The 13377-nt window shown below is 38.9% G+C and overlaps 1 protein-coding gene across 3 annotated transcripts in view; it reads left to right on the forward strand.

Moving 5' to 3' along the window:
- Positions 1-994: 994 nt before the first annotated feature.
- Positions 995-13377, forward strand: part of cfap74 (cilia and flagella associated protein 74) — a 49511-nt gene continuing 37128 nt past the window's right edge. For 2 of the 3 annotated variants that reach the window (XM_010733974.3, XM_019276799.2), the window contains exons 1-14: positions 995-1108; positions 1526-1625; positions 1753-1834; positions 2000-2158; positions 3062-3160; positions 3275-3379; positions 4273-4446; positions 4723-4833; positions 6206-6308; positions 7827-7984; positions 8156-8369; positions 8473-8628; positions 11031-11195; positions 11360-11478. In XM_010733974.3, the coding sequence (XP_010732276.3) occupies positions 1538-1625; positions 1753-1834; positions 2000-2158; positions 3062-3160; positions 3275-3379; positions 4273-4446; positions 4723-4833; positions 6206-6308; positions 7827-7984; positions 8156-8369; positions 8473-8628; positions 11031-11195; positions 11360-11478 (1733 nt within the window). In that variant the 5' untranslated portion in view covers positions 995-1108; positions 1526-1537. The remainder of the gene's footprint in view (positions 1109-1525; positions 1626-1752; positions 1835-1999; positions 2159-3061; positions 3161-3274; positions 3380-4272; positions 4447-4722; positions 4834-6205; positions 6309-7826; positions 7985-8155; positions 8370-8472; positions 8629-11030; positions 11196-11359; positions 11479-13377) is intronic. The other variant, XM_019276798.2, reaches the window with a different exon arrangement.

Here is a 13377-nt window from a genome sequence, read left to right on the forward strand (position 1 = left end):
ATGGGTATAATCTCTTTTCTCAGTTTGATTAAACAATCAAATATAGGATTTTTCCTTCATTCTGCCACAATGTGCAGACTTTTATTTTCCCCTCATTAAACATAACCTCTTTTATATGTTGTAGGAAGAGTAGCTCAGTGTCTATAGTTGCAGCAGTGCGCTTGCTCTGGTTTCTCCTTCCTCACCCTGGGGATCAGAGACAGGCCCGGAGTCAGTGGCTATAGATTCAAATTCTCCCACTGGACCTTCCACTTGGTTTTGCACTGCAAATTCAAAGATATACCAGGCAAACATGCTATAGTGCACTGCATGAGATTGTATTCTACATGTCTCTCCAATTCAAGCTACTTCTCTTTTTTTCCTCCTCACCCTCATGTATTTTCTTTCTCCATCTCTCTCTGCTCACTCTGTTTGCCTCCTGTTGATTCATTCTGTCAGCCAGAGTCTTTGTTTCCCTCAGTTATTTTTGCTCTATCTTTATCTCTCCAACAAAACCTGCCCCATATCCCACATCACACATAGTCACACTCATAATATTTATTTATTCAGTGTCCCAGGGTGAAAATATCCCAGTATCACAAGATTTCTATGTTTTATAGTAGGACACTCTCATTCCTCGTCTTCTGGGGAGTATTTCAACAGTCCGTGAAGTGAAAGAAAGCTTTATTATTTGAAATAAAAGAGAATCTTTCCAGTAAAAAGCCCTCTGCGCCAATGCAAATGATGAAATACAAATTAATGTATTCCATATGGTATTGTGCATGCTTGACAAAGGATTATGTCTAACCCACAGGTTTATCTTTCTGCTGAGCTTGACTGATATATCAGTCCAAACAAAAAAGCCAGTGTGGGTGAAGGAAATTATACTGACAACAGTTAGAAAGTCATAAAAGATTATTGTTTCTGTGTCTGCGTTATTAATTCAATACTATAAATGCTTTTAATTGACTTTCTTATTTTAAAATGGGATTCAGGTAGTAAAGGCCACGCCCTCTGCGTCCCGTCTCCATGGAAACACTAACAAACATGGCGGACTAACTTCTGCCGTTTGGAGAAAGTGTTTTTTAAGAAGATATTTTCCAAGGGAAGGAAAGCCTAGTGAAGCGAGGTAACGGCTTAATGTTTGTGAAATGAAGTTCTCAATTGTAATACAGCCTATATTTATTCACATTATTTGTGTTAGTATTAGTTGCTTTAGCTTTCCAGGCTGGCGCCTGTCGAGTAAACGACACACTTCAGGAGTCTGTTTATTGAATATTACCTGACATACGGACAATGTCACACGCGTCAAAACTACGGCTTAACATCACCAAGAGCCGTCAATTCTTAATACATGTAACTCATAATTCACAAAACAACATTTTAACTTTTATTAATGAGACAAGTATCAAGTACGTTAATGAATTAACGGTCTGCTCGCCGAATGAAACAGCTGCCTTCGAACAGTTAACGAAGCAATGTCACGTTAAACTGCATATGACCTATTATATAGGTATATCTGACAGTATGTCCCTGTTTTATTCAGAAAAAGGGTGAAATGGACGACGAAGAAAGGGAAAGTCCACCTGGTGTGGCGTCAGACAGGCCAGGACAGCAGCACCTCAGCCCTGATGAGGACAGTGAAGGTGATTGACAGCTCCTGTTACTGCCACCACACCTTCTTCTCTGTACTTCATAATTAGACATATACACATACTGTCTATTTTAGCGTGTGGTAAAATATCCTCACTTCATTGGTGATATATATTTCAGGAGATGCTTCACGCCAGGAGACCTTGAACGATGATGAACCAGCCCTTCCTCCTGATCTGGAGTGGTTAGAAGAGTTGTCTGAGTGGGTTTTTATGCTTTCATATTTAAACAATGAAATACAAACATAGTATTGAGAACATCAAGTCACTGTGACAGCGTGTCAGCTCTTTCGACGAATTTTGTTTTCTCTGTAATTTTAATATATACGCAATGAATAGTTCTGAATGTCATTTTCATGTGTCCAAAGAGAGGACGATGCTGATGGTGATCGTGACGTAGAGGTTGCGGCAGACAGTGGTAAGAAGAGGACTTGTGCCGCGACAGCACGGATGTTCAAGCTGAGACGAAACCTGGACCAGCTGGACTGCTTTTACCAACAGAAGGAGCATGACATGCTGAAAGCCAGGTCTGGATCTGGCAAGCGATATACCTCTAGACCCACAGTAGCTCCTTAACCCAGCAAGAGTTCCCTGTGCATTTATAGACTCTACTGAGGCCTGTACGCTTAATGGAAAACCTTACATTTGTTTTTTTATTTTGGTAAGAATGCCAAAAAATATAGATATATCTTTGTCACAGGTCACGGTAAACCCACAAAAATCCCACAATCTTTTCAGTTTCTGTGTTCTTCAACTTTTCAACGTCTTCCCCCTCTTGCCCTCTTCACGCAGAGCCAATCATGTCTGTACCAATTGATTCAGCAATTTGCAGGAAATCATTTCAGCTGTAGAGAGAACATTTCCCATAATGTCCTCTCTCTTCACTTTTCTTCCCTCTTTTTTATTTGTCTGCACTGCGAGCCATTAAGCACCCGATGAACTGTGATACAGTCCCCGGCACAAATGGATGCCATTTTCGTTGAGCACGAAACATCAAAGGTCAGAGTGGAGCTGTACTGTGCTCTGATCAAGCAAGACTTTAATGGAACCTAAGCACACCTGGCTTTTAACCAATCTGCAGCTTTTACTGTATCATGTGCCATGATTTTCTTTTTATGACTGCCTGTTCCCCCAGTCACAAATAGCTTTGTTGCACACCATTAGACTGTCAAAACAACATTGTGCAAAGCTGTTGAAGTGTGTTTGTCCACTCTCAGCTTTTCAATAGATTACCTTTTTAGCCTACATAATTACCTTTCTTCCTTCCTTCCTTTTGTTGCAATAGCCACAGGGACACCTATTAGTATGATGCGCTGAACGCATTTCACTGTAACTGCACTGAAAATGTTTCTTCTGATTGGCTTTGATGTGGCTTGTTTCTCTGTCACAGCTTGAACTTGTCTCTGTTTTCTTGTGTTTCTTTTTTCCAGAGAAGAGCTTAAACTCTGTCGTCAGAATATTGAAAGTTTGGTGGAGCATCGGGATAACTTGGAAGAAGAGATAGAGCGACAGAAAGCAGCAGATAACAGGTGAGTTTAAAAGTAACAAACACGTACTCGTCTGTATTTTATGTTCATATATGAGATGATTCTGTTTCGTCCAGCCCCTGTGTATTGCACTCTTTGTTTATTTCTACTTTCTAGTGTGGCTGTGATTCGTTTGCGAGGCCAGCATAAGCATCTGTGTCAAAAGTTGCAGAGTGAGGAGGAGCTGGAGGGCCACATCAACACTGAACTAAAACAACAAGAGTGAGTCAGAGAGGAAAAAGGTCTGACAGTAAGGTCTTGTTCTGACAGGCATTAGCACTGCGTGAAGAACGCAGCCCCCGCATTCATTTCAATGGGACCACTGCAGTGACACTGGGTGAGCAAACACAGAGGACTCAGAAAAAAAAGGCATCCAGCAAAAAAGTTAAACCTACATAAACTTTTGCCGCAATGCAATGCGACATCATCCGGAAACAAAGCACTGTATTTACCAATCAGACACTTCCTGTTTGAATGTTACAAACCGCTGAACAGTGTTCGAGACTTGTGCATCTATTTGTCAAACTGGACTTCCTGGATTGTATTTCAGCATCTCAACAACACGCCCACACTAGTGCAGCCCCTTGTGTTTTTTTAGTGTGTGTTCTTTTCAGTCATGCATCATAGTAATAAATGCTGTAAACAATCGTCTTTGCTGAAAGGCATTTACTGCCAAGCAAGCAATTATGGCATGCTAATATCCCAAGAGTTTGATATACAAGAACAACTGTGTCTTTGTAATGTTGGACTTTATATTCTAAAAAATCATTTCTTCTCATCTGGGGCAGTTTTTCTCACTTTTGTAAAATTTATATGAAATCCTGCCTCATTGTGCTTTAAGCAACTGAAAATGATGTCTCCTAATGGTCTGAAGCTGTTTCCAATTCTAACAATCACCCATTAAATATTTGCCTCTTAGACCAATTAACCCAGTTGACTGATCTGTTCTTAATCATGATTTAAATAAAAACTTGTAAGCAAAATTAAACCTGCATTATGCTTCAAAGCCCCATATATGTCTAGCTTCATAACTGTGCGGCAAGATAATGCACACCACCAGTCAGCATCTTTAACTCCTATCTACATCTATCTCATTCTGCATCCCTGCTCTTCAGATTGGAGCTGTGTGAGATGGAGGTGGAGCTTGGCAGACTCTCCCCACTCCGGCAGGAGGTGCAGAAGGAGGTGCGGCTCTTCCAGGTCCTTAAGGCCCAGAAGGCAGCGACAAGGCTGCAGCAGGAGAGGACAGCCAACCAGAACCAGCAACTCAAGATGCAGCATCTCAGGGAGTAGGGAAAACAAGCAAATTTTCCATTTATGCTGCATTTTTTGTGTGTATTGATGCTCTAATATGAATACATCTCAGTACAAGTAGATGTAACATCAAATTACATTTATATGTATATACATGGTAAAAGGTTATAAATAGTCAATTTCTTAATGCAACATCACTCCTCTAAGTATTTTTTGCCCTGCAAAATTGTTGTTCGAACCAGTTATATAACCCTGGAATAGCTATGTAAAGACTGATATGTGTATAAGTGTCTGTGATTGTGTTCTAATAGAAAACAGGCAGCCATGCTGATGAAAGACGAGACTGAATATCAGAAGAAGATTGAAGCGGGTCAGGCCAGCCGCAAGATAGCTGCCAAGCACTTGAAACAGACCATTAAAAGGTAATCAGCTAATAAATAGCCAATAAACAGGGCTTTGACTAGAACAAGAATATGATGTGTCACGGAGGACCTGCTAGATATTGTGACATCCTATTGATCATTCGCTCATACTGGCAAAATATATCACAAGCAGGCCAGATAGTTCAGATTCATGCAGAAAGTGAATAGCAGATCAGATCCGAGCATAAAAAACGGATTAAAGTTAGTCATGATATTCCCAAAAAATGTTCTTGGTGTTGTAGACTGCTGTGATTCTCGCCTGCAGCAAGTGACCATTTTTTGAAAAGTTTTTTAAAAATCCAGGTCACCTTAGGTCCAGCTCAATTCCTCAAATGATGAGGCCAGTAATAGTATATATTTTCTTATTATCAAAAATAACAATTATAATACCAAATTTAACAATGAACTGATACTAATAAGTATTCTCTTAGTAGCCAACACCTAAAGTACTGTAGTTTATTGTTCTGTGTATTGAGCACCAATGTTGTCCAAAAAACGCATAAATAAAGCCACATTGTTGCACATATGGTTTAATTTGAGTAATGGCTACATAATACTGTACTTACAAATGTACATACACTAGATTGGCCACAAAAAAATCATGCTAACTGAAAGCCCCCTTTTTTTAGCACGTATATTTTTACATTGCTTAGATTATCCTGTTTATACCATGACAATTTACCAACAATCAAGAACATTATTTTTCTGCACCAATTAGTCAAAGAAATCATTTTGTAGTAACAACCAAAACTATCAGCCAGTCAGAAGATGACAGATCTGCAGTCTCTCCAAAAGAACAAAAGAATATAATCTGGGGTTTAACCACCAAGGTTGTTGATTTCTTTCTGTACTTATAATTATTCTCTTCTGTATTGTTTAGTCCATCCTCTGTCTGGTTACTTCATCTGCTTGCCATTCTTCATATGTTTTGTTTTCTCAAAAAAACAAACAATCCGTTTATGTTGAAGTCTGTACTGTTATAATAAGATTTGTATCTGCTCATTTAAACAGAATGAGTAGAATGTTTCGATAAATGTCTACATGTATTAATATAAAACAAGTGATGAGAACACAGTGTCAGGGCCAGGGCTTATCTGAATGACAAACACCCATTTCGATCAATCATAAGTACATCATGGTCATCAGAATTTAGTACTCAGGAACCTGAGCAAAACAGTATTTTATACCAGTATTTAGCACCTAAAAGCTAAAGTAAATGGTATTTTCTTGGTAAAACTTATCATTTGATTAAGAGCACTTCAGCTTTAATCTCCTTGGAAATTTCAGTCCAAGCAATAGTAGCGGGTTTGTTTTTCTCTCTGCACTGTGTGTGAGCATTCACTTGCTTTGTAATTGTTCCCGTTTCATTCAGGATGCATCAGCAAGAGGCTGAGAAGGAGCAGCGGAACAGAGAGTTTCTGGAAAAGAGGATACAGGCTGTCCAGTCACTGAAATCAAACATAGCAGCCACCCAAGTAAGTAACAGCACCCTCCCATACTGATACTGCTTTATAGTTGTAGTAATAAAAGGATACACAGCCTGTAGGGCTATGTATTATTAACACTTTCCATAGCTACCATATGTTTAGTCCCATAAAAGATCATTCCTAATTTCCCAAGTGCAACAACCTTTTAAGTACAAACATTGTTTAGTTATGCATTATATACTCATACATTTATACATTATATATACTAAAGCTTTCAAGACATGGTGATACAACTGTGCCTAATTTGATTTGTGTGATAGCAACAAACATGCATACATGTAACTGCATAGATAAATGCATGTATGAAACTGAATATCATTTTCTGATCTTGCTGTTTGATTTTTTTCTTGAAGTGCCAGTATTGTCAGCAGGACAGAATCAGTCACATGCATTATGAGTGCTGAAAGAAAGACTGGCTCTCTGTTTGTTTTGCGTTTTTTGGCCAACATAGTTTCTACTTCATGCTTGGAATGGGAGGGCAACTACGCTGCCGACACTTAATCCTACACACTGGTACAATAACAGAAAATAATAATAAACAATATGTCAAAGATAGCATAGTTTTGTTTAAGAGAAAAGGCTGACCTGGCATCAAGGCTGGCATCCAGGCATCAGCTTTTGGTTGCAGAAACAGAAACTTTGGGTGCCATTTTTAGTCACATTATCTCTTGACTAATTTAGATACTACTCAGTTAAGTTTAATAATGAAAATGTGACTTAAATGAATGTTTAAATTCCTATTTCATTCAAACAAAAATCTTTGTGGTGTGTGTTTCAACTAATACAGAATTTGAATCTTGTTTGAATCATATTATAACTTAATGCGCACGCCCTCAATTCCAAGTATATAAAATAGTGAAGCTATTGTTCACAGATCCCTAAAAAATAATCGAATGTAAGTGTTAGATTAGATGCTACGCTGTCTGGTTCTGGTTTCCAACTGTAATATAAGAATATTTAAATATAATATTTATAAGTGGTTAGCACTGATGGAAAACCTACCCATGGCAGCCTGGCAACTGTTACTGTCAAACCCAACCATGTAGCCTTGTCCAAAAAAAGAAATGATGAGATTATCCCTTTATTGATCCCTCAACAGGGAAAATCACAGGACAGCTGCATCTTAACTGAAGATTTTATTTAGATAATACTGGACATGTCCTGAAAATGTTATCTGTTTTTTTCCCCACTGGATTAACAGGCTGTATGACTAATAGCAACCAAAGCCGGAAGGTTTGCTGCAGCTGTTACAGTAACATAATATTCATTTAAAAGCACACGTGTTTTACCCCGATGGCATCTGTAGTTTTTAGATCATGAATACCAGTGTTTTAATGAGAGATACTGTCCACTGTCCAAATTCTCCTCCTAACCAGGAGAGATGTAAAGCAGAAATGAAAAGTATCACATTTTCGTTGTAGTGTCAACAGGTACATTTCTGATTAAAAAAAATATCTCCATAACATTCATCTCTTCTTGTTTAAATAATCAACTTGATTTCTTTAGGGGCGCTTGCGGGTCCAACAAAGCAGAGCAAAAGCAAATGCCCAGAAGAAAGAGCAGCAACAGAGACAACTGAGAGAATCCCTGCAGGCTCAAGGCATCAACAGTATCAAACATATCTACCAACAGAAACAACTAGAGGAGACAAAACGAAAACAAGAGTACGTCCTGTCCTCTCCTTTCCTCTCCTCTTCTCTCCTTTCCTCTCCCACGTGCATGTCCTCTACTCCCACTCCATGCAGCAGTGTGTGGGTGTTTTCTCTCGCTGTGTGCTGAGGAATACATGACCGCATTTCAGTTATAATGCAGTGTTGTTGATTTGCCCTTCTCAGGGAATTCACAGAGAAGCAGAAGTCAAAGAGAGTGGAGATTGTGGCAAAAATCCTTCAGGAGGAACAGCAGGTAAAAAGCAGAAAGAGGCACCAGGCAGGAGTGCCTAAACCCTTAACTACTGACAGGTTCCCATCCCTGGGGAAGGCAGGAGAGAAGCTCCTGTACTACCTGGATCCCCACCCCCCATCGGCTAGTGAGGAGAGACCCATGATAGTGAGTGGTTAATAACACCTGAGATCACATTTGAGAAATGACTGCATTAAGAAATCAAGTGCATTTTCAACAATTATGACCCAGTGTGTGTGTATTTTTCCAGCAGTTAAGAGAAGTCAGTGACATCAGCAGCTCATTGTCAAATTCCTCTGATGTTGAGGACCTGGAGGAAACCATCCTGCCAGAAGGGGACCATCAGAATCTTGCTGAAAGCCTGGCTGAGCCTGAGTTCTCTGGGCTCTGGGACCAGAACTGCAAGGTGCACTAAAACAAATCCATGCAAGCTGCTAAAATTAAACACTCATAAATCAAGTCCCATCTACAGTAGGCACGTCATTTTTCTAGGGGTACGCTTATTTTTCACCAGATGAATCCCCCACCTGCAAACTGAAGCATCTTATTTAAATAATTGCACTGAAAAACAGTATTTAATTGATTTAAAACAGTTGCATAGCATGTTTGATGCAAACAAACATGTTCACTGATTATCAGGCTGGTAAAAAAATTGGGGGTTGGGGTTGCAAGGCACAAAACACGGGTTTAATTCCCAGTAGCTATACCTCCAGCCTGTTAGTATGATCTATAGATCTATAGATCTGCTAGTTGCTTGGAGCACGTGCATTTGGGGTGGTCATACCAGGAGGAGGAACCTCCACATCCTCCATGTGAATCTCTTAGCTAGCAAGTCAAAAAAGATGCCATATGTCACAGAAGTAGCACAAGTGTATCTAAATCCTCCCCAGATCAGTAATCAGGTCAGTGCTGAGGGAATTAGGAAGAGCCCGAGCAATGCAGGGTTTTAAGGGCTTCTACTGATTTCCACTGATCTGTTTGCCAACACTGTTGAAATCAGAGAATTTGCATTAGGGATACGAACAATTAGAGCTCTCGCAATTAGTCGATTAATTAATTATTAACTAGACATATCTTTTAGTGTTGGGCTGTTGGCCACACAAAAGAAGACCCTGAAAGCTGTTACCTCAGAATCAGAAAAAACAAATTAGCAATCATGAAATTAATTGTTAGTTAGCTATCCCTTTATTCATTAATCACATGATTGTTGAAAAACACATCTGACAATTCTTAAAGCTGCCGTGGCTTTATTTATGGCACATCTCTTGTAGGCAGTCTCTATTCCAGCAGCAGGGCCTTCACGGTTGGGATAACTGTGTGAACATATGTGTTCAGAACCTGTGACGCACACAGTGGTTTTACACAGAAAATGATACAATGACTTGTTGGACATTTAACTTCATCTGTTGCCTGCAGCTGGCTAACTGTGGCTGCTGCTACTTTTACAATTCCTTGCCTGTGAAATGATCCCTTTAAAATGCTTTATTAATACTACTACAGTTCAGTCTACTGATGATAATCATCACCATCATTATCATCATCATAAATACATGATCATATCAAAGCAGATCAAAAGTCCGATTAGAATCTGGTCACTAAAAGCTAGTGGTCAACTTACATTGCTTGTAAAAATAGAAGTATCACTAACATCTGTTCTGAGTAATACGAACACTGAGAACACTGTAGACCTTTCAGAAAACCAAAGCTGGTACTGTTTTTCTTAAATCTGAATCTGAAGTGTCTCTAGGTCACTGCCATGGATGCGAGTTAGATCTCTGTCTCAACCAACCCCCTGCACACACACACTTGAAACATGGGACAACAGGCATCACTTCACATTGTGCTGGTGCCTTTGAGGCCTCACAGTGAGCGTGATGTTACAGCTCAGAGCACTGAGCTGAAACTCAGTTGAGTGGAATATACAGATCAGACTCTTGCCCTCATCAGTGGCTACTTCCGAACACAGTAATGGCTGGATCGGTAGATGAGCACAGCACTGTAATAAAGCTAATAAGATGATTCATGAGGGGGAGAATGATGATGATGTGCTTTACAATACAGAAAAAATAGATCATGGATAAAATGACAAAACCATAAAAATGAATCAGGGCCCTTAATGACACAGTTTCAATGAATTTAACATTTCAAACAAACGTCACCTCCACAGCATCACATATATTGTAAATCTGCTTATTAATTTTTTTCGTTGCTGCCAACAGTTTTATCAAAATTATAGACCTTTCAAAAAGATGATTTGAATTAAGATTGTGCAACTTTTTGAATATAGTTTTTGCCATTTCACATTTAAGTACTTTGGCTTCTTGATAAATGAAAAGGGGGTTCTATAGGTAATCCTGTGTATTTTTATGTAATTAAGGGATAGAAAAAAGTATAGTTTTGGTAGAGCCAACAATGATTTATCGATAAATATTCACTTTGTAAAAGAGACGTAGTGAGACATTTTATTGTTTAAAAGTAAACTAGTGTCATTTATTTGAGTTATGGATAAAGCTACATCTTCATACACAGATGAATAAGAGATAGATGGTTTACATTGCAGCAGAAGAAACCTATCATTTTAAATTGATATGCATTTCATTTTAAAATCCTATGGTAAATGATGTTTCATCTTTTGTGTACTTGATGACATAATGTGCATATTTACATCTCCACTTCTTGCTGTAGCCCTCACATTCAGAGGAGAAAATGACAAAAAGTTAGATTTACATTTTCAGTTATATCAAAGTTATTGTTATTGTTGTAGTGATTATTTATAATGACTTCACCAGCTTTTTCTTCTCTATACAGTTACAGAAGCCCCAGAATGAGAAAGCTATGTTGGTGCAGACAGAAGTGAAGCAGAAAGAACCTGCAATGGCCAGTGAAAATCTCAACAGGACTGCTAAAAAAGTTCATGGAAAAGAGTTGAAAGGACCTCCATTCATCAGTAAACCAGAGGTCATCCTGTTCAAGGTACTGCACTACTGGTGCTGTAAAAGCATCACTGTTGAGACTTTATCTTAAGAAGTCATGTATTTTAGCAGAACGAATGCTAACAAACTTACTTATTACGTAAGTCTAATTTAAACTGGTGATTATATAATTATTCAAATGGTGATACTGATGGTCTGTTTTAGGACTTCGAAGTGGGGAAAACGTACAAGAAGAAAATTGTCCTGACTAACATCAGCTACATCACTAACAACTGCAAGCTTCTTGGGGTGTCCACCCAACTGAAGGATTTCATCTCTCTCAAGTAAGATTTTTAGTTTGTCCATAAGCAGGCAATCGTAGTGGCCATGGTATAGTGCACACGGGACAAAAAGTGGGCCAGAAATCAAGACAAACATGAACAGCAGCACAATGACAAATAAAACAGCATACACTCTAAAGCAACACATTTACAAGAACTAGAACAACATATCATGATGCTAATATGCAACAAAATTAAGACAAAAACAAAACTAAAAAGTCTTAAGGAAGGCCACAAGATGAGAAACAAAATGTGTATAATTGCAAGAATTCTTAACACACCTGAATAATACAAGCGGTATGCATTAAAACAAAGTATATTGCATGTATCCTCAGCTGTAATATAGTTAATTACATTGGCACAAATATGGAAATATTCTATTAACAGAGAAAAAAAAGATCCTAAAATAAAGATAAAAAACTGAGCACAGTTGTTTTTCAGTGGATTTGCTTTGTGGTTTTTCTCATGGGTTATAGTGTTAACTAGAAAAAATTCTGAAGAAGTTTTGAGTGTCGCCCCCATACATTATTATTGACACTGCTCAGCAAATTCAGTATTAATACAACAAGCTGTGTCATCATTGCCTTTTTAATGGGCTCTTATTTTGAAGGGACTCTTATTTTGAAAGACTTTTGCCTTGTTAACATGGCAGTCTATGAGGCTGTGGATGGGTGTTGCTGGCGCATCTTTGTGTCCCACACCAAAAACCGTAAGTGGGACAGCTTCAGCAGTGTTATCACTGCGACCACCACACATTTTCCTACGTTTCTATGTATAAATTATTTCTGTGAAGTGAAATTTGTGGCCTCGAGCAGTTTACAAATGAATTTTTTGACAGTGCTTTCTCTCCCTTTCCACTCTAGTGATGATGTCACCAACTGTAGCTCGTGAACATTCTACAAATACACACCCATTAATTTTTTTGGCGTGGTTTCTGGAGATTTATCGGCAAATGTTTGGCGAAACGCTTAGAAAAGTCATAGCAGTCAATTCCTGGCCGAGCCACACGCTGTAAAACCTTTTTTGTGTATGTGTGACAAAAACTGAATAGTATATGGTGTGTTCAATAATAATAATAACAATAAGGCGGTGAATAGTATATAGTGTGCTCTTTCAGGCACACTCAATTATTATAGTATCTGTTTCTAAAATGATGGTTTAAAAACAGAATTCTGGTATTGTGACAACCCTCTAACCAGAGATGTTTACAACAACAAATGTTAAAGCTCCTGTGAACTCACTATATGTTGAACAGCTTCTGTTATCACATGGAAACATATGCTCATGTTTCACCAATTTAATACAACCACTTCTTGTCATTTTAAAAGACAATGGAGTGGACGTGAAAGCAAAGCCTGTCCTCCCACACATGGATCACCACGCTCACAGCTCCTCTTATGAGACTCAGCTCTGTGAGTCAGTCTACGTCTCTGCTATCTCCTCTCTCTCTGCCTGTCAGCAGCCCACAGGCCGAGCAGAGATGCATTGTTCTCCAGGTCACTCACTGTGTATCACTTTCCCATCAGTCCCCCTCCCCCTCATGACTTGATGTGGTTTCTTCGTCTCTCTTCTTTCTGCCTGACTGACTGAAGAGTCTCCCAGGCTACAGCAGGGTCAGCTGGAAACTACTGATTCTGTTCTTGAGCCTTCGTGCTGGGCCACTTGTCTGAACATATCACCTTCTAGTCCTATGGTGTTAACTCAGATGTAGCAAACATGCACTTATTACCAAATGGGTGAATGCACAGATACTGTACAGTGAACATTATAGTCACTCAACTTTCTATCTCCCTTACAAGTTACTGATAAACAAAAAGTAAATTAGCCAAATGATAAAGATACGAACAACAGATGCTTACCACTGTTTTCTACCTTAAATTCATTAGTTCAACATTCCCATTT

Source organism: Larimichthys crocea, chromosome XV (genome assembly GCF_000972845.2).
Source record: "Larimichthys crocea isolate SSNF chromosome XV, L_crocea_2.0, whole genome shotgun sequence".
Classification (NCBI taxonomy): domain Eukaryota; kingdom Metazoa; phylum Chordata; class Actinopteri; family Sciaenidae; genus Larimichthys; species Larimichthys crocea.